Below are 27,164 nucleotides of genomic sequence, written 5' to 3' on the forward strand. Positions count from 1 at the left end.
TCTTGGAAAACTCTTGAAGACAGCCCATATTACACAAGACAATAACTTAAAGTTCAAAAACCACTACTTAAGGGTCGTCATCATATCCGTTTTCAATGAAGCAAAAGAAAGCGCAGCTTTCCAAGTGCCAATGATACGTGAGCAGGTGGAGAGGCTGAAATACCCTTGCAATAGCGCTTTCCTCCTAATAATAGCTCATTCAAAAATAGCTCATTCTACAATTGTGTGTAGTTAATCCGGCTCACCGTCCGCTCCACTCCTTTTATTTTTAAACAAAGAGGTTTCCCCTAAGTCAGGCATGTCCAGAGTCTGTTTCGGGGGCCTAATCCGGCCCCTGTGGCCGTTTATTTCCTGAGGCAAAATCCTAAAAAACCTCAACAACTTTGGTTGGCCCGCCACTTCATCAAATCTGGCCCTCTTTGAAAACAGTTTGGACACCAGCGCCCTCAGGGATTTCAGGTGGGCGGGGGAGGGGGGGTCCCACAGGCGCCAGCGAACCCAGAGAGGAAGGCCGTTCCAGGCGGCGACACCGGATGCTCTTCCCCCGCCTCCACGTCCTTCCGGCAGCCCACTTCCGGGAACCTCTTCTCGCGATAACAGCGTGAAACCTCGCCTGCTGAGCGCCTCCCAAGGGAGGAATCCCCGCCTGCCGACCTGCTCCTTGTCTCTCCTCCCCGCGCCGCCCAGCTGCCCGATCCGCCGCCTCCTCCCGGCCAGCCTGTCAGGCCGTTTCCCGCCCGCATTACTCCTAGCCCACCCGAGTCAAAGGGCGCATGCGCCGCTGGGCTCCGCACAGCGGAGGAATCCCGTTGACCTCCGACGCTGCCGGCGTCATAAAAGAGCTCCGTGCGGGTGATGCGGCCGGGGCAGCCGCTTGCCTGAAGGGGCGGGAGTCGGGGCGCGCACGCGCGCGGGGGGCGGGGGAAGGCCGAGGCCGCCGCCGCCGCCGCCGCCGCCTTCGCAGGGGAGCGGGCGAACAGCGCCGCCAGAGGAGCGACGAGGCCGGCAGGGCTGCGAGGAAGGAGGACAGAGCGGCCGGCCTTGGACGCCGCCCCCTCGCGCGCCCCCGCCTGGCCCGCTTCCGCCGAACCGCCCTCCGCGCTCCCTCCGCGGCCGGAAAGTAGTCCCCCTCCTTCCTTCCTTCCTCCCTCCCTCCCTCCTCCCTCCTCGCGCGCCGCCCTCAACAGGCTCCGCCGCCGCGATGGCGCTGAAGAGAATCCACAAGGTAAGGCGCCAGCGCGGCCGGGAGGCGGCCCGGAAGACGCCGCTCCTCCCCGGGCCCGGCTTCCCTCCCGCCCTCGGCAGGGCCACGCGAGGCTGGGCCGGGAGGCCTGGGCGGCCGTGAGGGGCTCCGCTGCCTCCGCTCTGCGGGGCCGGCCGGCCTCCCGCGCTCTCGGGGCAGCTTCCCGCCGCGTTCGGGCCGCGGCATCCAGGCCGGCCGGGGAGGGGGCGCTCCGTTCCCAGCGCCGGCCGGGATCGGTGCCTTCGCCCGCCTCTGGAACGAGCCTTTCTTTGTTCGGAGGCGCCCCGATCCTTCCCTCCTGCCTTTCCCCGAGCCTCTGCCGTCCTTGCGGCCTCCATAGCTTTCCCTGCCTTCCTCCTTTTGATGCTACTCTGGCAAAACAAACACCAGTCTGGTGGCCATCCCTGGGAGAGGCGCCTCGAAGCAGGATCCTGGCCCTTGAGGGGAACAAACGTCCGAACCCCGCTTAGACTAGGATGTGCTAAAATCAGCCGCATGTGGCTACAGGTGTGTGCGCCCCCTCCTCCCAAGTAGCTCCCTGGGCTGCAGGTGCTCCGTAGAAATCCTGTACCACAGTAGGTAATGGAGGTGGGGGCCAAAGCCTAATTTCTTTCCTTTCAAAATCCGTGGAGTGAGTTGCTCCGTTGAGTTTTATGTGGACGGCGAGGAAACGTCTGCCTGCAGTGAGCTGAGCCGGTGGCGGTGTCGCACACTGGCTTTGGCCGTCTTCATTCCCAGGGCCATGCTGCTCACTCCTCCTGCTACAGCTACACCTATATCCTCAGTCACTCCTTCTAGTGCCTATGTCTCAGGGGCTACAGAATTCTTTGCTTCACCTCCAGAAACGTGGCTTAAAGGTTCATTTTGTTTCTGGAAGGAACATTCAAGCTGCAGTTCAGGCTGCATTGAACTGGGTTGGATTTACTGCCAAGTAAACATGAGTAGGACTTACGTTACTTTTTGGACCCTTATTTTTCAACTGGTTAACATTAGCCAGTATTCTATTTGGGAGTAAAACCAGTCAAAGACAAAGGTGAGGAAGTCAATATGAAAATCTCCCTCTTGTGCACATAGCTTTTAAAAAGACCTGAAACCTTTGTGGATAAATTCCTTTTCTCCAGGCCTACTGAAGTCATTAGTCCTAAAAACATGGACATTATGTAAGGGCTCTTGTGTTTCAGTTGTTATTAGGGCTAAGGCATAGTTCTGACATTTCGTATTATTTGTTTGGTATCAGGAGATGTGAATAATACGGGAAACTTGCTGGTCTTGCCTGACAATATTGATCATGAGGTCAAACATTGCTGGCTGGTGGTACCTAATATCACGTGTGTATGCACATGCACATATAAGGGAAGGGTTAGCTTCCAGCTAGTTCCTGCAGCAAGAGTATAGGTGGTGGCTTCATTTGCCTCCACTTAAAATCCTCCCATAGGAGATTCCTGGGGCTTTTTGGTTGCTATGGTTGACAGGTAATAGTCCCAGGTGATTTAGCAGTAGCATAAATTATGCTGTCTTTTATAGTAACATACGTGACTATGGTATAGACTTTGTAATAGTATGCCTTTTGCATCAAACAGTAACTTTAAGATTTATGAAAATGGAATTTGTCTGTTGTGTGTTGTCATGTTTTATATACAGTACAGTATATACTCTAAATGTTTTGAGTTGTTCAGTTACAGAATTCAAAAATGTTAGAGTATTCAGCTTCTTGGTAAGGTGCCGTATGCAGTGTTAGAAACACAAGATCTATAAGCCAGGCGCCAAATGGATCCTTAAATCAAGGTTACAGTCGCCAAAATGGAATTTCTACTTTCCATTTTGGGGCAAGACTGCTTTAAATGATGCACTGACTGATTGATTCTCAGTTAAAGATCTGGCTAGTTCAGATGACAACCTTGAGGTTTGAGAACTTAAAAGAAGAAAAGTCACTTGATCCAGGGACAGTCCACATATATATTCCAACTTCTTTTTCTTAATGGAGAGTGCACCTGCTCAGGCTGCAACAGAAAAAGCATTTGGGTTCCAGAAATTCATTTCAATTGTACAGATAAAATATAACTGACAGAATTTGACAGGATGGGGTATTAGTGTGTGAAAACAGTCCAGCTCCAATGATCCCCAGATGGTGGAGATGTCAGGTGCCATCCTGGCTCCCAGGCATCTTGGTCACAAGTGATCAAATGCCAGGTCCAAAATGCGCCTGGCTAATTTTGAACATTGTACCATGGGAGACGTGTGTGTGGTTACCCCTCTCCCCAATCATTCATGATGTCCAGATCCCCAGCTTTCATTTTTTTAAAAGCTTCTAGTGTTTGTAGAGCCTAAGATATGAGACAAAATGTTCAGGCATTATTCTTCTCATTTTCTTGTGAGAAACTAGCTTGCAGATTCTGCTTTCAGTGTCTGTCTTTGCCATTGCCTCCCTGAAAAATTCCTGCAGGTGCCTATGCTTCTTTTTCTCTTTTATGAACTTTACTAATTCGCTGTATTGGTAGAGGTGAAGAATCTCTTGCATATAAATAGATTACAGTAGACGAGCTGCAATATCGGTCCTTTGGAAGTTTGCTGAATTCAGCTGGGGATGCAGGACATCATTTTTAATGTGCATTTAGGTTTTGTATAGTACTTGGGGTTGGGTCATCTGGTGAATCAGTCTGACATTGGCTGCTGACTGATTCTTGACTGAGAAATTAAAAATGAGGCTGTAAGGATGTATATTAACTGTATTGTGAAAATTGCAAGGGTGGGATCTAAATTTAATAATTAAAATTAATGAAAATTAATATCCTCATGCACCAAAGGCACCTTGCTCACCACCTTTACAGTAACTGTGGACATGCACACTCATTTAGGAATCTGCACCTCTGTTTTGCAACTCTCTTTTGCCATCTCCCATCCCAGTTAAGCCCACATGGTTTGGTTTCTCCTGTTGGCCATGTGCTTCTAACTGCAGTCATCTCTGAACTGGGAGAGAGGTCAGGAGGAGACATGAATCATGCACATAAGTAGTCACTGTAGGGCCATGCCACTTAGTATTTGGCAGCCAACTAAGATTTGCCATTGTGTTTGACATGAAGCAGCAGCCAATAATGACAGAGTGTCTGTTGATACATACATTTCTGAATATGGACAACAACCGTTTTAGGCATGTCCAACTGACACGCAATCATGCATGTGTGCATTGCACCCACTCCAGAAGTGGCTAGAAAAGGGGGTAGGGTGGAGCAGGCTCACAACCTATTATTATTCAGTTTTAGTCACACATTCAAATTGTGACTGCAAAAAACCCACTAGATAAAGCTCAAAACTGGCAGATACATTTTCAGCATAAGAAAGTACACAAGCTTAACTGCTGACTTTCAATGTGTATGTGTGTGTGTTTTGATGTGCATTGTTTTTAAAAACCTGTTACTAAGGCTAAGAAAAGCCTAGATACCCATGAAGTTAACTGGCTGCAGAACTGGCTTGTTTATGAGGCAGACTGAAGTGGTTGCTTTACACAGCAGAATCCAGGGGGTGCCTCTGCAGGCACTCCCCCCTCTGTCACCACCAGCAGAGAAGCAAAGAGAAGTAGCTGCCGCCGCTTCTGGATTCCAGCAAGATCTCACCAGAACCCTGCAAAATGGCATGCAGGCCTCCAAAGTTCTTAACATGACCTTCCCGAGACTTTGCTTCCCTGCTTTGCTTGCCAGGATCTTGGTATGGTCATGCAAGGCCACTGTGCTATATCATAGGAACATCACAAGATCTTTCAGGAAACTGCAGCTGTGCAACCCTGGAAGGTGAAGCTTTGATGGGGGCAGCAAGGGGAAGGGCACATGTGCAGGGTGGCACCTTTCTGTTTTGCCTCAGATGGCAAAACGGGCTGGGTCAGCCCCAATTGGATGTTTTTGGGCCAGTTGTGTGTGCTCAGCCTAATCTATGTTGCAGGGCTGTTTTGAAAGTAAAATGGCTGGACAGAATGAACCATGAGTATGTAATGCATCTATTACATATACATGTAATAAAGTAAAAGCCATACATGAAATCCTGAGTTATTCTAGTCTTTCTCTTCACTCATTTTGCAAATCTCTCATATGTTTGCTTTCAAACTCCCTTCAAATATCATGATGGTGCAAAAATGCATGTGCATTCCATCAGATATATACAGGTTCCAGCAAATTCAGTTGCCAAAGCCTCTGAAGACTGGTGGAGCAGCTTTCCTCCCAGGTTTGAAGAACTTTGAAGTGGGTGTAGGCGGTTGCTGAGATTGTTTGGCAGCTGTGTTGACAAAACTTCTGCAGAGCTTTGACCACATGAGGCTACTGGAAACGACTTCCTTTCTCTTTTGGATGGTGGAACTGGCCAGTGTTGTCACCATTGCCTGCAACATGGAGTTCCTTTAGACTCTGACACCCAGCAGTACAATCTTCCCAGCAAGAAAAGGGATGGTGGTCACAGCACTATTGTTTGGCTTTGCTAGCAAGAACTTCGAAAACTTTGGCTCTTAGAGATGTAGAAAACAAGTCTGAAAGTCACTGTCCCCTTAAAATACACCCAAGCAGGGCTGCTCCACCCTTTCCCACTCACTGCTTACATGCATTTAAAAGGTTAAATAGGTATACATGCACGTGCCCTATCATCATCATTATATTTATTTATACTGTACCTTTTCCTTGGTCCGGACTCAAGGCAGCTTATAGATAAAATCAGGGACCACTAAAAACATAGCAGTTTACAGGCAGCAACCACTTTACATGCGTCCAATTGACACGTTGATCACACACATGCTTGTTAGTGCTGACCTGGAAGTGGTCCGGAAATGGGATGGGCTTATGCATGTTCCACTGATACACAGGGGGGTCAGGAACAGAACCAAATGTTTGCCGCCTGTATCTGCCACTTGTCAGATTCATAAATATTTTATATCTGTATTGGCAGTCAGATTCAAAGCATTGCCTAAGAAGCAGTTTTCAGACATCACCTTCCATATGAACTTTCAAAGCCTCCATGAACTGGGCCAAATTTCTCCTGCCCATCTTTTCCCATACTGAATACGAAAATAACATGTACAGGCAACCCCGATTTACATGTAAGTCTGATGTTTATGCCCTGCTAAGCCCCCTTTTCTGGCCACTTCTGGGTTGCAGCAATGCATGTGTGCCATGATCGCACGTGCATTGAACTAGCGTAAAATGGTTGTTGCCTGTAGTATATTCATAGAATCATAGAATTGTAGAGTTGAAAGGGACCCTGAGGGTCATCTAGTCCAACCCCTGCAAGGCAGTAATCTCAACTAAACCATCCATGACTGATGGCCATCCAACATCTGCTTATAAACCTCCCAGGAAGTAGAGTCCACAATCTCCCGAGGGTCTTACTGTCAGAAAGTTCTTACTGTTCTTACTGTCAGAAAGTTTTTCCTGATGTTTAGTCAGAATCTCGTTTCTTGTAACTAGAATCCATTGATTTCAGTCCTTACCCTCCAAAGCAGTAGAAAACAAGCTTGTTCCCTTTGCCATGTGACAGCCCTTAAGATATTTCAATATGGTTATCGTATCTCCTTTCAATCTCGTCTTTTCCAGGCTAAACATACCCAACTCCTTCAAGTGCTCCTCCAGACCCTTTATCATCTTGATTGCCCTCCTCTGCACACGTTCCAGCCTGACAACATCCTTCTTAAATTGTGGTGCCCAGAATTGGACACAGGCAGAATAGAGGGGTTCTGGACACAATACTTCTGTTGATGCAGCCTAGAATAACATTAGCTTTTTTGCTGCTGCATCACACTGTTGACTCATGTTAAGCTTGTGGTCTACCCCTAGATCCTTTTCGCATGTACTGCTAGTAAGCCAGGTTTCTGCTATCTTATATTTGTGCATCTGGTTATTCCTGCCTAAGAGCAGAACCTTACATTTGTCCCTGTTGACATTCATTTTGTGAGCTTGGGCCCAGTTCTCCAATCTGTTAAGATAATTTTGAATTCTGATTCTGTCTTCTGCAGCATTAGCCATCCCTACCAGTTTGGTGTCACCTGCAAATTTGATGAGCGTCCTCACAATTGCTTCATCCAAGTCGTTTATGAAGACATTGAATGACAACAGGATCAGGACCGAATCCCACTACAGTGGTACCTCGGGTTAAGTACTTAATTCATTCCAGAGGTCTGTTCTTAACCTGCAACTGTTCTTAACCTGAAGCACCACTTTAGTGCCAATGGGGCCTCCAGCTGCCGACACACGATTTCTGTTCTCAAACTGAAGCGTATGTAACTTGAAGCGTCTGTAACCCGAGGTACCACTGTATTAGACTAGTGGAGTGTGAGGTTCAGTTGCTGGAGTTGCCAACCAACTTGCCTGCCCAGGAGATAGTTTAAAAAGAAGCTTCAACATAGTTTCTGAATGTTGAAGTTCCCTCTGTGTGTTTATGCCTTGCCTTGCTAACAAATGGTAAACAACCTTGCAAGATAGCTTTCTGGTTGAGTTACCAAGTAAATCGCAAAGTCTTAGCAACAATTCTTAGGTTAGATAGATGGGAGGTGAGGGCCAAAGCCTAGTTTATTTAATTTCAAAATGGCATGTTGTCAAATTCCATTGCTGCAGGAAAAAGTCTCTTTTTCCTACTGAGATTTGCAAGTGATACCAAATTCAGACAGGATACTATGGGACAAATCTGACAAGGAATTTGTTTGCTTTTAGCATCCTTTCTGGAGTGCGAAGACCATATTACCAAAGTGTAATAATTTTTCTTGGCAATTCAAGAGGACATTGATATGAATTCCTGTTGGTTGACAAAGTTCATCTAAAGCAGGCTTCCTCAAACTTGGCCCTCCAGATGTTTTGAGACTACAATTCCCATCATCCCTGACCACTGGTACTGCTAGCTAGGGGTCATGGGAGTTGTAGGCCAAAAACATCTGGAGGGCTGAGATTGAGGAAGCCTGATCTAGAGTAGTCATGTACTAACCTTAGCTTTAACAATTAATGCTGCTCTAATTTTTATGTAAACTCTTACCTGGAGTATATGGTGATACTTCTGTTTGTGCTTTAAATGATACTAGTTTTGTCATTAATTTGCAATAAATGCTTCTCTGAGAGCCAGTGTGGTCTCCGCTCCTCCACCTGCAGCTGCTGAGTGATCTTGGGCCAGTCACACTTCTTTAAAGTCTCTCAGCCCCACTCACCTCACAGAGTGTTTGTTGTGGGGAAGGAAGGGAAAGGAGAATGTTAGCCGCTTTGAGACTCCTTAGGGTAGTGATAAAGCGGGATAGCAAATCCAGACTTCTTCTTCTCAGGAATGAGCAGTACAGAAGATAGTTTAAATAAAAAAATTCCTTCCAGTAGCACCTTAAAGACCAACTAAGTTAGTTCTTGGTATGAGCTTTCGCGTGCATGCACACTTCTTCAGAAGATAGTTTGTAAGCTAGCTGTCCATCTGAATTACTGCTAATTGACAAGACAAGCCTTGGAAAAATAATAATATTATTATTATTGTCTCAAACTGTAAGAGAGAAAAGTTTAAATAACAAGGAATGCTTCTCATAAGATGCCCAGCCTGTTTGCATAAGTGTCGGTGTCAGAAATCCCTTGCCTAAGGCAGTGCCTGTGTCTCCCCACTGCTGAAAAGGGCACCCAGCAGCATGCTCTGTATGCAGATTTTCTCATTAGAACCCAGTGGATCAGCTGGTAAAGTAATGAGTGGCAAAGACCACAGACTCAAGCCTTAACTGAAATTAATCAGTTTTTTTATTGTTAGTAAAAATTGCATTTAAGGAAAAATACTTCCCCTATAAAATAATATTGGAAAAATGCATTGCAGTGCTGATGAAAGCAACTTAACTTGTCTTCCTCCTCCTTTGTTCCCCTGCACCCCTATCAGGTTTGGGAGTAAGAGGAGAGAGAGAAAATTATGTTGCTCTTGAGGAAGTTGTTCTGCATGCACAGTTGGCTAAAACTGTTAGACACAAATACAATCGTATTAGTTAACAGGCTTTTTGCTCCCTGTGAGAGTAATACAAAAGGTTTGCTCATTCAGTGCAATTGTGTATTTAATGGGCTTCTGTCTTGAGGATTGTCCATTCAGAGTCCTAGTGTGAGTACTTTTACAGCTCTGTGGGTTGATAAAGACTGATCAGATATTGTGCTAATCCATAATCTGGGCTATACAAATGAGTTTAGAAGATGCTCCCTGATCCTCCATTACAACTCCATTGTTGTTTTATTGGTTAGTTTACATGGTTTTATTATTTTACTGGTTTGTTTATTGATTATTTATTGTTCATTATGATTGGTGTAAAATTAAACTACTGTACTTTGCAGCCTCCATTGCATCCTTACTATGCCGTCCGGCAGAGCTTTTCCGGGTAGTGTAGAGCCTTGCAGAACCAATGGTAGCTCGCTGTGACTTTTTTGCTAAGCATTTTGAGGATAAAATCACTTGTATCCATCGGGACCTTGACTCTACTGTTATAGCGATTAAACATTGAGAGATGTCCAGAGCACTGTCTAATCCTGTTTTGTTAAATGAATTTCAGATGTTTCGGCTTGAGGATTTTGACAAGGTGCATGGATCGGTGTGAGTGACTACCTGCGCTCTGGACCCTTGCCCCTCTTGGCTGATAAAATCCAGCAGGGATGAGACTAGCTGCATGGGCTAGAGAGGTGGCCAGTGCCTTTTTACGAGAGGGGGTGGTTCCTGCTTGTTTGAAGGAGGCAGTGATAAGACTGCTTCATAAGAAGCCATTCCTAGATTCTGAGAACCTCAGTATTTACCAGCCATTTGCCAACCTTTCCTTTCTTGGGCTAGGTTCTTGAGCAGGTGGTCACTGACCAGATCCAGATGCTCTTGGAGGAGTCTGATTTTCTAGATCCATTTCAATTGTGGTTTCAGCCTGGCCTTGGCACAGAAACTACCTTGGTTGCCTTATATGATAATCTGTGTTTTGATATCACTGACCACTGTATCCTCCTGGAAGCTATCTAAGTTGAGGGTGGGTGGCACTGCTCTGCAGTGGTTCCTGTCCTACTTGGATGGTCCTTTTCAGTTGTTGATGCTTGGGGACTGTTTTTCAGCATCATGAAGCCTTCAATATGGTGTCCCTCAGGACTCAATTATATACCCCATGTTGTTTAATATCTGTATGAAGCCTCTGAGTGGACCCATCCAGAATTTTGGCATGCATTGGCAGCGGTACAGTGGTACCTCTGGTTAAGAACTTAATTTGTTCCGGAGGTCCGTTCTTAACCTGAAACTGTTCTTAACCTGAGCTACCACTTTAGCTAATGGGGCCTCCTGCTGCCGCCACACCACCGCTGTGCAATTTCTTGTTCTCATCCTGAAGCAAAGTTATTAACCTGAGGTACTACTTCTGGGTTAGTGGAATCTGTAACCTGAAGCATTTGTAACCTGAGGCATTTGTAACCTGAGGCACCACTGTATGCTGAAGACACAAAGCTCTGTTTTCACCTTTACATCAGCAGGTGAGGCAGTGGATGTGCTGGACCAGTGTCTTGCCTTGGCAATGAGCTGGATGAGAGCCAATAAACTGAAGCTCAGTCAGTATAAGACAGAGACAATGATAGTGAGTGGTTCCCTGGATCAGTATTTCCCAACCGGGGGTCATATTCCCCCCCCCCTCAGATATTCCAAGAGGACCACAGGTGAAAAATGTGTAAATGGGCCACAGCACAAGGCTAGGGGGCCACAGCACAAGGCTAGGGGGCCACAGAGGAAGTAAGAAGTGAAGAGAAGAGATAATTTTTAAAAATTTAAAAAATCCTGATTGGCTGGCTAACTGCTTGGCCAATCACAAGTGGGTAAGGGGGTGCTCCTTTTTCCCATGTGTGTTTCCTTGGAGTGTTTCCTTGTTTCTGGCAGGAGAGGGTGATTGCCGAGGCTCCCATTTTGTCCAGTAGAGCCCGCGATCCAAACCCCCAGGTCAGGTGAGTGCGGTGGTGGGGTAGCAGTGGGTAGGGCTGCTGGGCAAGGCACAGGATGCAATCCACCCCAGCACCTAGCAGATCAGGCCCTTTGGATGTTGCTGAGGGGTCGTCTGGTGTTGTTGACTTGCATCTAGTAAATAACTGAGTGTCTACTCAGAAGAAAGCTGCACTAGCTTCAGTGGGCCTTACTCCCAGGTATGCATGTCTATAGTGCTTTGTAGACGGGGCTCCTCCAGATAACAAAATCTTTTTGTACCAGGTCAGTGAGGACCACTTGCTTTTTAAAATTCTCCCATATATACAGAACCCTCTGTGCGCCTTTTGGACTGTGTCTGTAGGTTTCCCTCTCTGTGTCAATTAACTTGGGTCAAATAAGTGTTGCTTACTCTTTGTAACACATGGGAGGTGGATCTCCCTCGGGAGGTTCTGGACTCTCTTTCCTTGGAGGTTTCTAAGCAAAGGTGGGATGGCCACCTGTCATGGCTGCTTTAGCTGAGATTCCTACATTGCAAGGGAGTTTCACTAGAAAGAACCCTTGGGGTCTCTTCCAGCTCCATGATTTCATGTTTTTTTCTGCTTCAACAATATTTCATTATGTTCCTATCATTTTATGTAATTATATATTGTATAAATTATAAAGAAGCATGTTCTATATACAAATAAAACTTTTAAATAGCTACCGTTCTACCAGTAGGATGGGGGGTATGGGTGTAGCCAGAACTTTTGTTGGGGGGGCAGGCTTTTGTTAGGAGGGGGGCAGAACCTCAGGTTTGTATTGATTATTACCGTATTTTTCTGTGTATAAGACAAGCTTTTTTGACCCAAAAATGAGGTTCAAAATTGAGGCTCGTCTTATACACGGGTAGTGCTATTGGGGGCTGTGCTCCGGCTAGAGTGGCCACGCGCTCTGCCCCAACGGGCTGCTGCAGGTAGCCGCTTCCCTGGAGATGGCACAACTGCTGGAGACCTGCAGCAGCCCGTCGGGGCAGAGCGCGTGGCCGCTCTAGCTGGAGCATAGCCGCAGAGGGGCTGCACCGGCTTCCCACAGCCAGCCGACGGATCCAAGCGAAGGGAGTCAGGCCCAGAGAGAGAGCGCAAAGCAGCCAGCCGCTGCCTTCCCAGGCACTCTCCTCCTTAAGGGGACAGTGCCCCGCCTGTCCTGGGCAGGGCGAAGGAGCCTGCTTACAGCCGCTGTACCATTCAGGCTTGTGTCTTCCTTCCAAACTTTTGCCTCTGCAGGGAGCACTTGCAAATCGCCGAGGGTCTCTGTCGGTGGACGCAGAGAACCAGTCAATGAATCTCTCCCCAACACAACCTTTTGGTTCCCCATGTCGTAGAAACCACCTATCATAACCCCGCCTGATCTCCGCCAGCGTGATTCATGGCGGCGATCAGGCAGCTGCAGCGCGAGCGGATGTGTGATATGTTCTGTCGGGTGAGTGATTTTCAGGATTGCCCCCCACCCCCCAAAAAAATTGATCGGCCAATGCCAAAAATCGCTTACCCGCCAGAATGAAGTGCGGGCCTCAGTTTTTAAGTGGCAAATGGCCACTTGATGGGGGGGGGAGGGAATGCCGAAAATTGCTCACTTGAGCCCAAGATTGTCAGGGGTGGGAGCGGTTGTGTGCTGCGTTCTGGTGGGTGAGTGATTTTCGGCATTCCCCCCTCCCAATAATCCTCCCCAAAAGCTTAATCCCCCTATTTTCTAAATTTTGAGGTCTTATGGAAAAATACGGCACTTATTGGTGGCATCTGTCCCCCGCCCCCCTTGGCTACACCCATGGGAGACTACAGGAAGGAAAGAAGGTTGGGAGCTCCTAGAGAGCGTTCTCTGACACCACTGGACTCTTCAGAACCTGAATCTTTTTAAATCTCAAAAAATAAAAGTAAAATCTTTGAGAGAAGAATCCAGGTGGATACTTCTGTTGTTTTCTTTGGCCTTCCTATTTAGACGCTTGAGGTAGGAACACTTCTTTGTGAGATTGTTTGCCTTTCTAATTAAAAGCTAAAGGTCGCATTTAAACTGGCAGAGAAAGAACCGTTAAACAAATGCTCAGTGTGCTTTACAAGTTGAATCTTTACAGGTTTACTCAGAAGTACTGTTGAATGCTTGGCTGCGTGCTTCCAGTTAAGTATGCGTAGGAATCGGTATGTGATGGGGCAGTTGATATGGCAGTGTTTCATAATTAGAATACAAAAGAACTCTTCTATCCATCTGCCTTTTACCCTCTAACTTATTGTTGAAATAACTTGTTATAGTATTATTAGGTTGAATTTACATGCATTGTTCGTTTGTTAAGTGCTAAATCTTCTCAGGTTTTGGATTTTCTCTCTAGGTGACATTTCCTTAGTGGCATATGATTGTGATTGGCTCAGATCATTTGTTATGGAAATGGTTAAGCAATCCATAATTGTGAGGGTCTTAAATGAAGGAGCTTAATGCCTAAAATCTGGTTTTCATTATCTCTTCTGTGTTCTCGTAATAAAATTTATTGGAAGAATAAAATTGAAGAATTAAACAAACGTACATAAAACCCAAATTCAGCATCAGTGTTGATGAATTCGTATGGTATTGTTGTGGAACTGGACTTCATAGCTGCTTACTAGAAGCTTCTGCTTAGATACCAGGCCCAGCCATAATTTGTAGACCCTTGGCATATAGGGTGTAGATCTAGGTTTCTGTTCAATGTAGCTTTTATAATCAGACTGCAAATCTACTACTTCCTTAAATTTTAAATATGCCCACAAAACTCCATAGAAGAGTAATATATTCCCCAGAAATCTTTAATGGTTTAGTTGAAGCAGAGGCGCTGAGTTCCGCAGAGCATTGGGGTGGCTCATCACATGTGCATGACATCACACATGCAACACGCTTGTTGGGAGCAGGTTGTGAGGCCCAGGGAGGGCTTCTGCCACCATGGTAAACCCAATGTGGCCCTCCACTGCCATGGGGAGACGAAAGGGGGCCTTCTGCAGCCGCAGGGAAGCATGCTATCAGACATTATGACATATCAAAATATTATGTTTAGCTGGTGATATATTGCGATATTGAAAACCAGATATCACCCAGCCCTACGTACATGTATAAATGCATCTTCCTGGAGTAAAATATAACAGAATAAACAAGACTTCAAACCAAGTGGTTTCAGCTTGTCTGAACCAGCATTGACTGGCTTTGGTTTGTATGGACAAGCTGTGGCTTGTTGTACAGGGTTCAGTGGTGAGTTGAGACTCAGCCTTACCTCCGCTCTTGTGTTGGTCAGTTTGTATTGTTGTGCTCCAGTTTAGTGTTAGAAACTGAGATATGAAGGTTGGGAGCTAGATGGCACCTTCAACCTAGGTTATGGGCGCAACAACGGAATGTCTAGGCATGCTTTTTTAATAACAAGAATACAAAGCTGGAAATGAATGAACCGCAGCTAAAATATTACGTTCAATTTTCACATGGTCTAGTCCTTCCCCTGCCCCCCCTAATATTCTTAAAAGGGTCTCTTCTCCAGTCTTCAGAAAGTAGCTGGAAGTGGGGAGGCAGAAAAAGGTCCTTCTTTCCTTCCACTCTGCAATTTTAATCTGAAATCTTAGGCGCTCAGAAACTGCTTGTGCTAATGAAATTCCCTCTTGCAAAATGAGCCTAGAACAATGGGAGTTTCGAACACTCCTCCAGTTATTTTATTGTCATATTGATGAGAATACACAAGTTAACTATTTTACTAACTTTTTGGTGAATCTGACATGTACAAATATATTTCCACTTACGACTGAAAAGGAAAAAAAGGGCATGTAAAATGTGATATATTGCTGTAATCTATTTAGTAAAATTGGTCACTAGCATCATCATTTCCTGACCCATCTAGTTGGTATATATGTAAGGTAGGGTGAGCACTAGTTCTAACAAGGACTGAACCAAGGCCTGCAACTGGCCAAACTTGCATATCGGCAAATATTATATTTTTAGGGCAGTTCACAAAAATGAAACGTCATGTGCAACAGTGGTTTCAGGCTTGTTTAATGTGTAAGTTTATTTTTTTCAGAATTTTGTTTGATACAGATTTTGTTGTAATAATCATGAAATGAAGTACTAACAAGAATTCTTTCTTTTTTTTAAAGTAATATTTATTAACATTTCATAAACAATCAAAAACTTCAAAGTTTAAACATAAAATACAAAAACCAAAAAAACTACAAAAATGAGAAAATACAAAACAAAACACATAGAGGTACACAATAGAGAACAGTTAACAGAATAGAGAAAAAAGAAGAAAAAACACCAAAAAACAAAACAGAAAAAAGATTAGTATTTTCATATCTTATACTTCATTCATTAGTTTCTTGAACTCCTCACACCTCCCTTTTTGTATTCCAGTTCAGATATTTAGTTCAGCAAATCCTTACCCTCTATCATTTATCCTTACTCAACATCTTAACCTATAATAAATATATATTTTCCACCATTATCAATCCATATTTACATATTCTTGTTAATCTTTTAACACCGCTTGTTTTCAATCCAACATCCCTTTAACATTCATTAATTTTACAGTATTTCTGTAGATAGTCTTTAAAATTTTTCCATTCTTCTTCCACCGCTAACAAGAATTCTTTCAAAGCATTAATTCTGTCTTGCAACAGCAAGTTACCACTCTGCTTTGGAACACTTATTAAAAGGAAAGCCTGACTAGCTTTTCAGATACTGTTTAATTGAATAACTTTTTGAAGAAATGCCTGAAGTAACTGATATTATTCTTTGAAGTCTTGTTTATTCTGTTATACTTTACTCCAAGAAGACTCATTTATCCTAAATAGAACCCAATAAGCCCAACATGTATGCACAAAATATGTTTTTTAATGTGATCCCATTGAGGTACTAGGATGAAATTTTTCTGGAAGCTCAGAAATATGAAATAATTAATACAATTTGGGGTGAATTTTTAAATCATTTTTTAATTGCTTAAAAAATAAATTATGTAACTTAACTTTAAAATTTAAAATAAGTACATCATGTACCATATCATATTAAAGCCCATGAAGTTCTGAAGAGATTGGTTTTTTTTTAGTTTTGAAATATCTTGATTCTGGGCTGAGGTTTTAAGGTTGTCAATTTTTTGAAATTTCAAACCCTCATAACTCAGGATGAGATAAGAATTTTTTTTTAGATTTAAGCTTAGTTCTGATCATTCAACAAGTGTACAAAATTTTAAGAAAATTGGACGACATGAGGTAAAAGATTCATTAAAAATTGGACCAATTTATATGGAATGACCCAAAGGTTTTCCACAATGTATGTTACGAGTATTGATAATATCAGATTAAATTAAATATCTTTTTCATTATCACAAATGTAAAAGATCATTGGAAATATATTTGGAAGGAAAATCACATGAATTGTGTGTGTGACTCTTAATAATCTAAAGAAAAGTAAGTGAAATAGCCATCCATTATGTTGGAAGTGTACATTGCACATTAGTACACTTAACTTCATTTATGATGCAAATGAGTCTTGGAGAAAATATGGGATAGGGAATCCAACTAATATTCTTCTATTTTTCTTGCCTGAAGCTACAATTCAGCATAAGGTGTTAATTCCCTACATCAGTGGCCATGGCACCCTGGGGTGTCTTGAATGATGGCCGGGGTCCTGTGAGCAGCACTGGCCTCTGTCCCTCTTTCCTTCCCTCCCTCCCTCTGATGTCCTCTTGCGTTTCTGCTGGCTCTACAGGCAAGGGCTGACCTAACTGGGCCCTGAGCCCCACTGGGGTGCCGCAGAAAGAATGTAGTTGGTCAAGGGAGCCGTGGACCCCAAAAGGTTGAAAACCTCTGCCATACATGATTGTGTGAAACATATATCTAATGCTGGAAACAAGATAAAACTAAATTAAAAGCAAATGGTCTAGCATGTTATAGAACTATGCCTCCTTAATGTTAACAGCGTTCATTTGAAGCACTGAAAGAAAGTTGCTGTGCTTCACCAAAATCAGGTTGCTTCATATATTAGCATTTTGTTTTATAACAGAACTTAAATATAGGTATTAATGTTGATATTTTCTCAGTTTTTCTGTAAGTTTTTAATGAGCATTTAATAATAATAAAAAGCTATAGTAGAGTGCTGTTTGCTATGACTGGTGTGTGGAAATAAAATTACTGTATTTTGAGTCAATTGTGTGTTTGTTTTTAGGAATTGAATGATCTGGCACGTGATCCTCCGGCACAGTGTTCAGCAGGGCCTGTTGGAGATGATAGTAAGTACCTATAATTGAGAAAGGGCCTTCAAAAGAGCACTTCCTCAGGCAGAGAGGAAAACTGACCTGCACATATACAATTGAGGTTATGTTTTTAAAATCTTTAAACAGGCATAGGCAATTTAGAATGAGAATTACATAATCTTAATCTTCTTTTAGGATATACAATTAAACAGTGACTAAATTGGTTAAACAAATTTCACACTGGAGACTACCTGCCCAAACTTCTCCAAAGGCAGCATGCCCTTTATTTCAACTTAAAATAAATTGGTGATGGTCTCACTCTTTTTAAAAGTAGCTTTTGTTTACTTGACCATATGATAGAATCTTTAATGTTTTTCTTGAACAAATTTTTGTTGTTAATTTCTTTATAACTTTTTGTTGAATTATTTATGCATTCAATAAACTAAGCTTTTAAATTTACTTGTAAGGCTGTCTCTCCAGTAAATTACTTAATGGAAAATAAATATGTGTTAAATGAAGCATTTAGTGACTAATTTGAGCAAACTTTGATAGGTCTGTTACAAGAAGTAAGTTGTGTGTTGTGGTAAAGAGGCAACTCTTGCACCTTTCTAAGTAGTTATCTGTATTAAAATACTCAATACGAAAAATGCCTTTCTTCCAAATAGATTGGTGTGAAACATGAAGGGGTGAATAGAACACACATCTACTTCCCCTGAACAATTAACTTCATTTGAGGCCTTGACTGTTGTTGCAGGAGTCATTCTGTACATGGCATGTTTTGTTGGGTTTCCTGCATGTTGCCCATACCCTGCTTATGTCACGACATTTGACGAAGTTGAGCGTGTAAGCCAGACAGTAAGCTTGAAATACTGACTCCCTAGTTGAGCTAAGAGTGAAATATTGGTGACAGGGATCTACTTTTGCTGCACCATATTCAAGGCATTCTATTTGCACTGATCGCTGCAAGTAAGGTCATATCTCGTTTTCCTTCCTCTTCCAGTGTTCCATTGGCAAGCGACAATAATGGGACCAGTAAGTATCTTTCAAACCTGAAATAGCATTTATACACTTAACTTTAAACTTTCTTCTAATAGTTTTTCTTTTCTTTTCAGAATGACAGTCCTTATCAGGGTGGGGTGTTCTTCTTGACGATTCACTTCCCAACAGATTATCCCTTCAAACCACCTAAGGTGGGTTTCTTGTTTACATCCTAACAGTGCTGGTGTAGTATCTGTTTTAGTAAATAAAAGCTATATGAAAGAATGTCCTTATCTTACAGGTTGCATTTACAACAAGAATTTACCATCCAAATATCAACAGTAATGGCAGTATTTGTCTTGATATTCTACGGTCACAGTGGTCTCCCGCATTAACTATTTCAAAAGGTAAGCATTGTGGCTCTGAGCCTAAATGAATGGTAAGTGATTTCTAATGTTAATGTAAAATGTATTGCATATTTCCCAAGGTGATTTATGATGCATCTCTTTAAATGGCACACACTGCCCAGTTTCTTGATTATACCTAATTAAGTATTTAAGGCTATGTATGGTGCATTTTACAAAAGCTTCCTCTGCCCAGCTAGGTTACTGAATTTGAGCTGGCTAGTCTGCCAATACTTAACAGTTAGGAGGACCCTGTTTCAAGCATGTACTATGGTTGAGAGGGCAAAGTAGCATCTTGACATGTGTGCAACATTCGCCAGAAGATGCCTGTATCACAGATGAAGGAGATACTTGCTGTTTTCTTAGCATAACAAAGGTCAGTGTGGAGTACTGAAGGGATATATAAAATAAGGGACAAAACAGCGTCTGGAAACTAGCAGTCAAGCAAAAGATATGACAACCAGAGGTGACTGTTTCTGGAAAATTTTGAATCTGAAAATTTTCTGATGCTCCAGGTAGATTGGGATCTGATTCAGCTTGTTTGATTTGTATTTAGTAAGCACAACACACACACACACACACACACACACACACACACACACGTGTGAAAATAGGTATTGTGTGGTGGTCATTAGCCTAAATGGTTCTAAAAGAGGTTATTATGTGAATTCATAGTGTAGCTTCCTTACTAGCTAGTTACCAAAACTTGTCTCCATTTTGGTTTGTGTGTTTGTTTGTTTGTTTGTTTGTTTGTTTGTAATTAAGTAGTATATAAATTGTTGAAATGAAATAAACAAATAAACAATCATCTATAAGCAGCATACAGAAACTCAATACGGTTTTTGTGGTTTAGCACTGTTTCACATAAGCTGAGGTAGAACAGATAATTGTTATGTGAGCCTCCTTGGGGAGAGTATTCTACAACTTGAGGGCTATTATTGAAAACATGAAACTAGCTGCATAGTCAGAATATGCTTTTAGGTACATTGAGTAATGCATTGAGTAATGAGAGGGACATTGAGCATGCCCAGGCAGCTTTCCCCTTTTACCATGGCTGCTACATGCATCTGATACCTGGAGCCTTTGCCCCCCCCCCACCCCTTTTCTGTTTTTCTTGCTTGATGAGCCTGTGCACACAAACTCCCAATTATCTTGTGGATACACCACTGCCGTAAATAGCCCACCAAATTGCTGCAGCCAGTCGTCAGCAGGCCTTGCCGCAGCAACCAATCACACACCCAATCACCGCTGCCAATCTCCTGCTGCCTGGTCTTACCGTATATTCCACTGAGTGTGTTTGCAGCCTTTGTAGGCATGTGCTAGGCTTGGAACACTTCAGCTGAGATACAAGTATGTCTTTAAATCTGCCATTGAAATCAGTTTAAATTAGATGGAGTTAAATTTGACATTCTATTCAGATTTCATCCAAACTAGTTTCCCCCCCTCCCCAAAGGCTATCTGCTCTGCTAGCCTCCCCTTAGAACATGGTGCTGATAACACCAAGGTTGTACGTTTGATCTCCAGAAGGGACAGCTGCATATTCCTGCATTGCAGGAGAGTGGACTAGACCAGGCTTCTTCCACCTCAGCCCTCCAGTTGTTTTGAGATTACAATTCCCAGCATCCCTGACCACTGGTACTGCTAGCTAGGGATCATGGGAGCTGTAGGCCAAAAACAGCTGGAGGGCCAAGGTTGAGGAAGCCTGGACTAGATGATCCTATAAAGTAAAGGTAAAGGTACCCCTGCCCGTACGGGCCAGTCGTGACCGACTCTGGGGTTGCGCGCCCATCTCACTTAAGAGGCCAGGGGCCAGCGCTGTCCGGAGACACTTCCGGGTCACGTGGCCAGCGTGACAAAGCTGCTCTGGCGAGCCAGCACCAGCGCAGTACACGGAAACGCCGTTTACCTTCCTGCTATAAAGTGGTACCTATTTATCTACTTGCACTTAAGGGTGCTTTCGAACTGCTAGGTGGGCAGGAGCTGGGACCGAATGACGGGAGCTCACCCCGCCACGGGGATTCGAACCGCCGACCATGCGATCGGCAAGTCCTAGGCACTGAGGTTTTACCCACAGCGCCATCCGTGTCACTTGCAGATGATCCTATGGGTCCCTCCTAATTCTGATCTATGATTCTGTTTGATAATCTGGTTCCCACTTCATGTAAGCAGCCCCTGACCTCATTTTGACCCTGTTTTGTCAGTCTCATTTTACATGTAAACTAATTGAATAAGTGACACATGATGTGTTCTGTTCAGCACCTAACACCTGATGTTAAGTATCTAGATCTTTGGAAGATGCTAGTTAAAAAGTATTTGGAAGGGGGTGAGGCAACAGCAGGTATGTTGCATAGTGGTGGCAAGGAAGAAAGCCCTGTCAGTCACAATTTTTAAGTCCCTTTGTGATTAATTATTTCATTTTAACTAGTGGTACTTGTGTGCTGTCACTCCATCCTCAGTAACTGTTCTGTACAGGCAGAGTGTTGTTTTAAGAGGGATCTGCCAAACCACACACACAGGCCACACACAAAGTTTAAAAGGTCAAAGATTGTTTAATTAGCTAAAGGCTTGGAAGAAGAAGAATGTTTTGCTTGGGACCTAAAGATATGCAGTGTGGGTGTCTAGGGAGAGTGTTCCCCAAATGGGGAGCCTCTGCAGAAAAGGCCTGTTCTTCTGTTGCCATCTTCTAGACCTCCTGTGGAGGAGACACATGAAGAAGGGCCTCAGAGGATGATCACAGGGTATGGGTTGGTTCGTATGGGGAGAGGTGCTGTCCTGAGCTGTTTATGGCTTTATGGGTCAAAGCCAGCACTTTGAATTGGGCCAGGAAACTAATTGTCAGCCCGTGCGGTCAAGCCAGGATCGGTATAATATGTTCAAACCATCTTGCCCTGGTGTGCAACCTGGCTGCCAAATTCCTGCACAAGCTGAAGTTTCCAAACTTCAGAGGCAGCCCCACATTGCAGTAATCTAACCTAGAGGTTGCTGAAGCATAGGTGACAGAAGCGTGGCTTTCCCTGTTGAGATAGCTGGGCCACCAGCCAAAGCTGATGGAAGGCACATAGCACCTCCGAGGCCACCTGAGTCTGAAGCAGCAGCCAAGGATCTAGAAGTTCCCCCAAGCTGTGTACCTGCTCCTTCAGATGGCATGTAGCCCTATCAAGAGCAGGCAACCTCCCATCCATCTGGTCTACAGAACCCCAACCACTAAGAGTGTCTCATTCTGCATTCCACTTCTTGAGGAGTGATTTTTCCACTGCCTCTTTCAAGCAGGCAGGGAGCACCCTGATCTTGCAGGGAGGCATTAATCACACCCCTGGTCCAGCCAGCCTTCCTTCCTCTCCCTTCTAGTTTTTATCAGCTAAGAGGGGCAAGGGTCCAAACTGTGAGCAGTCAGCCTGACTGATCCAAGCACTTTTTCCACATCCTTGAGCTGAAACTTACCAAGCTAGTGATGTGAGATGGGGAAACTATCCATAGAAGAAGCTTTCCACTTCCCCAAAAATATTGTTCCATTAAAAAAAAAATAGAACCAACACCAACCCAACTGAGCAAAGCTGTTTTTAACCCCCCCTTGCCCCTTCTTGTTTTTTTAAACAAACCCTCTATTCAAATCAAATATTTCTGATTGCTGGGGGGGACGGACGGACTTCAAATTATGATCAGTTCAGGGCAGCCTTCTCCGCCTGGTAGTTTTCAACTGTGCCCCAGGCAGCATAGCTGGAGCTGATGGGAACAGCTGGAAAGGCTTGTTGCAGTTAATACAATTATCCAGTATTACAGCAAATTGTTGTGTTTGAAGCCTTTTTGGTTTCGTTGCCACATAAGATGTTGAGTGTTATTCCTTGGCTATAGTTTTTCCCATTGCAGTAAGTAGCTTTCAATGTATATGAATTCTGTACAAGTGAGTGCTGTTCCATGATGGACCTTGTTTTATCAGCCATAAATAGTACCAGAAGTGTCAAGTAAGTGTCAACCTCATAGAGGAAGTATCAATGTATTTGAAAGAAAATCCCAGGAAATCTGGGATTTTTAGCTTTATACACAAACTATGGAACATCTAAACCAGCAGGGACCATCATGTTTCTAGTTTTTGTTATTCTTTATATATTTCTAGTATAGAGGAGTCTTTGTTTTCCTTAAAAATAAAAAAGTCCTTTAGGATTGCAGGTGAGGTAGGAAGGAACATACATCCCCCGTGCCTTAAATTGGACTCTTGTGCCAATTCTGTTCTCATGCTTCCCAGGCTCCAGTATTTAAACTCTGGCGATGTAGCTGCTGTTTCCCTACATTAGTCAGGAAAGGCATAGTTTCTAATTCTGCGACCAGCCCCAATGTGTAGAGTAGGGAAGATGTGTCAGATGGGAAGGTGCTTGAACCCGTGTTTTTAAGCCACGTGGAAGGAGAGCAGTTTCAACCTCAGTGCTAGATTGTAAAATTACAGAAAGAGGGATGGAGGCTAAATGAAGAATAGAATGAACTTGCTTCTTACCTGTATTCAGCTGTACTTAAAAATTCTAATGTAGTGTGTTCTTCCCTCCAGTACTTTTGTCCATCTGTTCTCTGTTGTGTGATCCCAATCCAGATGATCCCTTAGTGCCTGAGATTGCACGGATCTACAAAACAGATAGAGAAAAGTGAGTATGGAAGGTTTTTTTATAGCTGAAAACCTGAGAATGGACAAACAGTTTGAAGACTTTGTCAACTAACTCTTTGACTAACTCTGTGCCATTGGCACTATTCTTTCTTTTTACAGGGTGTCATTTGCTTCTGTCAGCTGCCTTGTATTTTTATTTCCAGCTTTAAAGTATTTGATCTCAGTCAGTAATTAGGGTTATTTTTTCAATTGGGCTGCTTAATCCAATAAAATTTCAGTTAGTGTCCTCTGCACCTTTATACATGACTGTTTTGCAGTTGCCTCTCTTCGTCCTTACAGTTTCTGCTTTTAGGCTACAGAGGAGGAAACAACTTAAACTTCTGCCACAAGACAACCTGATTCTGGTGGTGGTAGGTGAAAAAGAAAGACATGAGTGGCTTCATGAGTAGCTGCAGGGATAATAATGGACAGATATTGCTAATTGTAGTGAAAAATTCTTGAGGTTCAATTGATTCATTTTCATTATATATTTTTCCAGTCAATTACTACTATCAATAGTTCAGCTTGAGGCAATTCTATTGCAACATTGAACTAAAACTTCCTTTAACAGTGTAAAAAGCATTTAGTGAAGCTTGAGCACAATGAAAGTGCACACTCTGAAATGCAGCATCTTTCAACACCCGACATCAAGATAATTGTAAAAGTGACAAGTCAGAACTAAAAAACAAGAACCTGGAATTGGTTCTTAACATTTGAGCATCTAAAAGTGCAAACTGGAATAACAGGTGATTGCTGCGTAAAATGTTTCTTAAATTTTTCCAGTTATAGTTGCTGATATTAAACTGAAAATCTACTGATTTGTTCAGATGGCAAGAGCAAGTGGAAACAAACATTCAAAATTTAGAAGATATTACAAGACTGTTGCCCATGTTGTTGTTTTAATGGTTTTCATTAATGAACTGCAAGGCTTTCTGAAGTTTTTCTTGAATATTTTGTACCGCTTAAGAACTAAACATTTCAAATGCCTTTTAAACTCTGTGTGGTATGTGTATGTGGCTACTGTTTTTGTTTGTTACTATGTATGGTATGTCTTTTTACAATGTAAACTATCCTTTGATCCTCAGATAAAGGGCAGTATAGAATTATTATTATTATTATTATTATTATTATTATTATTATTAGTATTATTATTATTATTATTATTATTATTAGTAGTAGTAGTAGTAGTATTGCTAACTGTATTATTAACAGTACTCTGATTGCAATGTTATGGAGACTTTTAAAGTTACTTTGCCTAGTGCTTTAGCTTGATTGGGTGCTAGAAATAAATTATGGTTAATATGATCTTAGCAAAGGGCTTCTGCTTGGTGCAGTTTGCACTTCAGTAACCATCCTCTTTTTATACATGCAGGTACAACAGAATAGCTCGAGAATGGACTCAGAAGTATGCGATGTAATTAAAGAAATTATTGGATAACCTCTACAAATAAAGATAGGGGAACTCTGAAAGAGAAAGTCCTTTTGATTTCCATTTGACTGCTTTCTATGAGCCCACGCCTCATCTTCCCCTGTGCACATGTTTACCTGATACAGCAGTGCTGCGTGTTGTACATACTTGGAACAATGAAATACTGTATTCCATACCAACATTGACTCCTAGCAAAGAAATGTGTGTGAAAAGCCAGTTCTTCAAAGTCTAGTTGTGAGCATAAAAGCATTCCTAAAATATTTAAATTGGGCACAAACCAAAGGTAGGGGGAGTGGGCAGAGAGTAAAAGGCTTTCAGTGATTGAAAAGGAGAATTTTGTTTAAGTGGAATCCTTTTAAACTCATAACAGTTATGAAAAACGTATGTGAAGAACTTGAAGCTGTTTCTGTATTTTTATTCTGAAGGACCTACTTAGGTAAATGTATGACCAACAAGATCAAACTGTACCCACATCCTGTGTTTAAAGGTCTAAGTTTAACTGGTCAGCATTTAAATGCATTGGAGCTATTAGTGCATCAAGTGACGTTGATTTTGTTTCAGCTCCTCTCCCCTTCCCCCCTTCCCTTCATAATTTTGGTTTGTATGTGTTTTCTCAGTTAACATAGCTAATAGCTCTTATTTTCTTAAGTTTTTAACTGCTTAGGTCTTTCTGGATGTAAGGGTAAAAATTCATTTGACAGACTTGTGTATATTTAAAGACCCAAATGCTCCTTTGGAGCTTGTACGTTCAAGAATGATTAATCTGTGTAATAAACTGATTACTACAGTCATTACATACAACTGTGTGAATAGGCTTAATTTTTTTATGGGCTAAGATTTAAAGTCTATAGTTCTTGTTTTTTAGGAAGTTGCATTTGAGAATAATCAGTCTTTAAGCTTCATCATAGAATAAGCAAGTCAGTGAGACAAACTTCAAGTAGGATGTGAAAACACCAATGTCCATGATAAACTGGAATCTGGAAATCTGAATGCCTGTACGTCAGAGCTTGACTGTTAAGCCAGATAAGCAACTTGCTGATTGAACAACATTTCAGAAAGTTCTGTTTAGCATGGGACTAAACCTGTGCCTGTGTACTGTAGCGAAGGGATTCCTTGTGTAATTTTTAAGAATGGGTGTAAAAGGGCAAGGTGGGATTTTTTTTACAGAGGCATCAGCACAGACTAACACAAACTATAGCTTTTAAAGACTGTTGCACTAAATCACTTGGAAATGTTCACTGTACATGAAATATCTTTGGATGGCATTCATTTGAAAAATAGTAAAAATGTAGTTTAAAGTTTACTTGTTAAACGAGTGTCTCTCTCTCCCCCCACCCCAACCTTAAATGTGAATAAGTATAATCTGCAGTGGAGAGGTGCTGTGCTCTATCTCATTCAGCCACAGTGCTCTTCCTTGTCTATTTTCAAATACCCTTGCACAGTTAAGGAATAAATGTCCACTACTTGTTATATATTTTTTCCATGGGTTCTCTCTTAATGTTCCTTGTTTGTGGATCTGACATTCTGTTAGAGGTTCCTACCTGTTCTTTGGAAAAAAATGTGTGTCGTTAAATTTTCAATTTCCAAGAACAAGTCAGGCAGTCTACAACTTTGTGATAATATTTCAATTTTTATATCTTGCCTTTCAGACCCACCAGGGATTCTTTATACTTGTATAGCAAATATTTAAAGTTTCCATTTAAAATGCTTGGAGTTTCATAAAATTATCTCAATCCTCTCAGCAGCCCAGCTAGAGAATCCAGCATTATATCAAATTGCTGTTGAAGAAGGTTGCTTGATGAGGGACACCCAATGAGCTGATGGTTGGACTGAGACTCAAATAAGAGCTCTGGACTTGCAACTAATTCTCTTCAGTCACAATACAACTAATGGCCTACTGAATCCTTCTGTGTACAGGTTTCTGGTCATAATGAGTAGCTGTAGATTTGGATAGTAGTATAACCTCGTCTGTGAGTAAGACAGAACAGTGCCTAAACATTTCTCCACATGACTACTTATGTGCTATACGGGCAGAACTAATGTTTTTCTGGCCTATTGGAGATTAGGTTGTGTGTTTATTCAGCCTACATTATTCTGGTTGAATTTTTATCCAAGCTGCTCTTCAGCTTCAGTGAGAACAGGAAACAACTTACAAATACTTAGCTTGAAAAGTAGAATGAATGGAAGGCTGAATGTGGTAAAAAGAAAAAGTGCTATGGTTGAGAGGCAAAGACAGTGCAAGGACAAAGCCCTTCAGACTGCAGTTCAGAGTGACGGGGAACAAGGGGAGAGAAAGGGAGGGGTGGTGGAAGGCTTGGCTACTCAGGAGAATTGGTCTAAACAGGATTAAATAT

General features: G+C 42.7%; 1 protein-coding gene across 2 annotated transcripts; it reads left to right on the plus strand.

Moving 5' to 3' along the window:
* The first annotated feature begins 964 nt into the window (after window positions 1-964).
* UBE2D2 (ubiquitin conjugating enzyme E2 D2) lies at window positions 965-26,113 on the plus strand. 2 transcript variants are annotated; one of them, XM_081206679.1, is made up of 7 exons: window positions 965-1,225; window positions 17,339-17,402; window positions 18,367-18,398; window positions 18,479-18,556; window positions 18,646-18,751; window positions 23,289-23,382; window positions 24,754-26,113. In XM_081206679.1, the coding sequence occupies exons 1-7, from the start codon at window positions 1,202-1,204 to the stop codon at window positions 24,797-24,799; spliced, it is 444 nt and encodes a 147-aa protein (XP_081062805.1). In that variant the 5' UTR covers window positions 965-1,201; the 3' UTR covers window positions 24,800-26,113. The 2 variants fall into 2 exon arrangements, with proteins under 2 accessions (XP_081062805.1, XP_081062804.1); XM_081206678.1 differs by lacking the exon at window positions 965-1,225 and adding an exon at window positions 1,724-1,750.
* The last annotated feature ends 1,051 nt before the right edge of the window (window positions 26,114-27,164 follow it).

This window comes from Podarcis bocagei, assembly GCF_964188305.1.
Source record: "Podarcis bocagei genome assembly, chromosome: 8".
In the NCBI taxonomy this organism is placed as follows: Eukaryota; Metazoa; Chordata; class Lepidosauria; order Squamata; family Lacertidae; genus Podarcis; species Podarcis bocagei.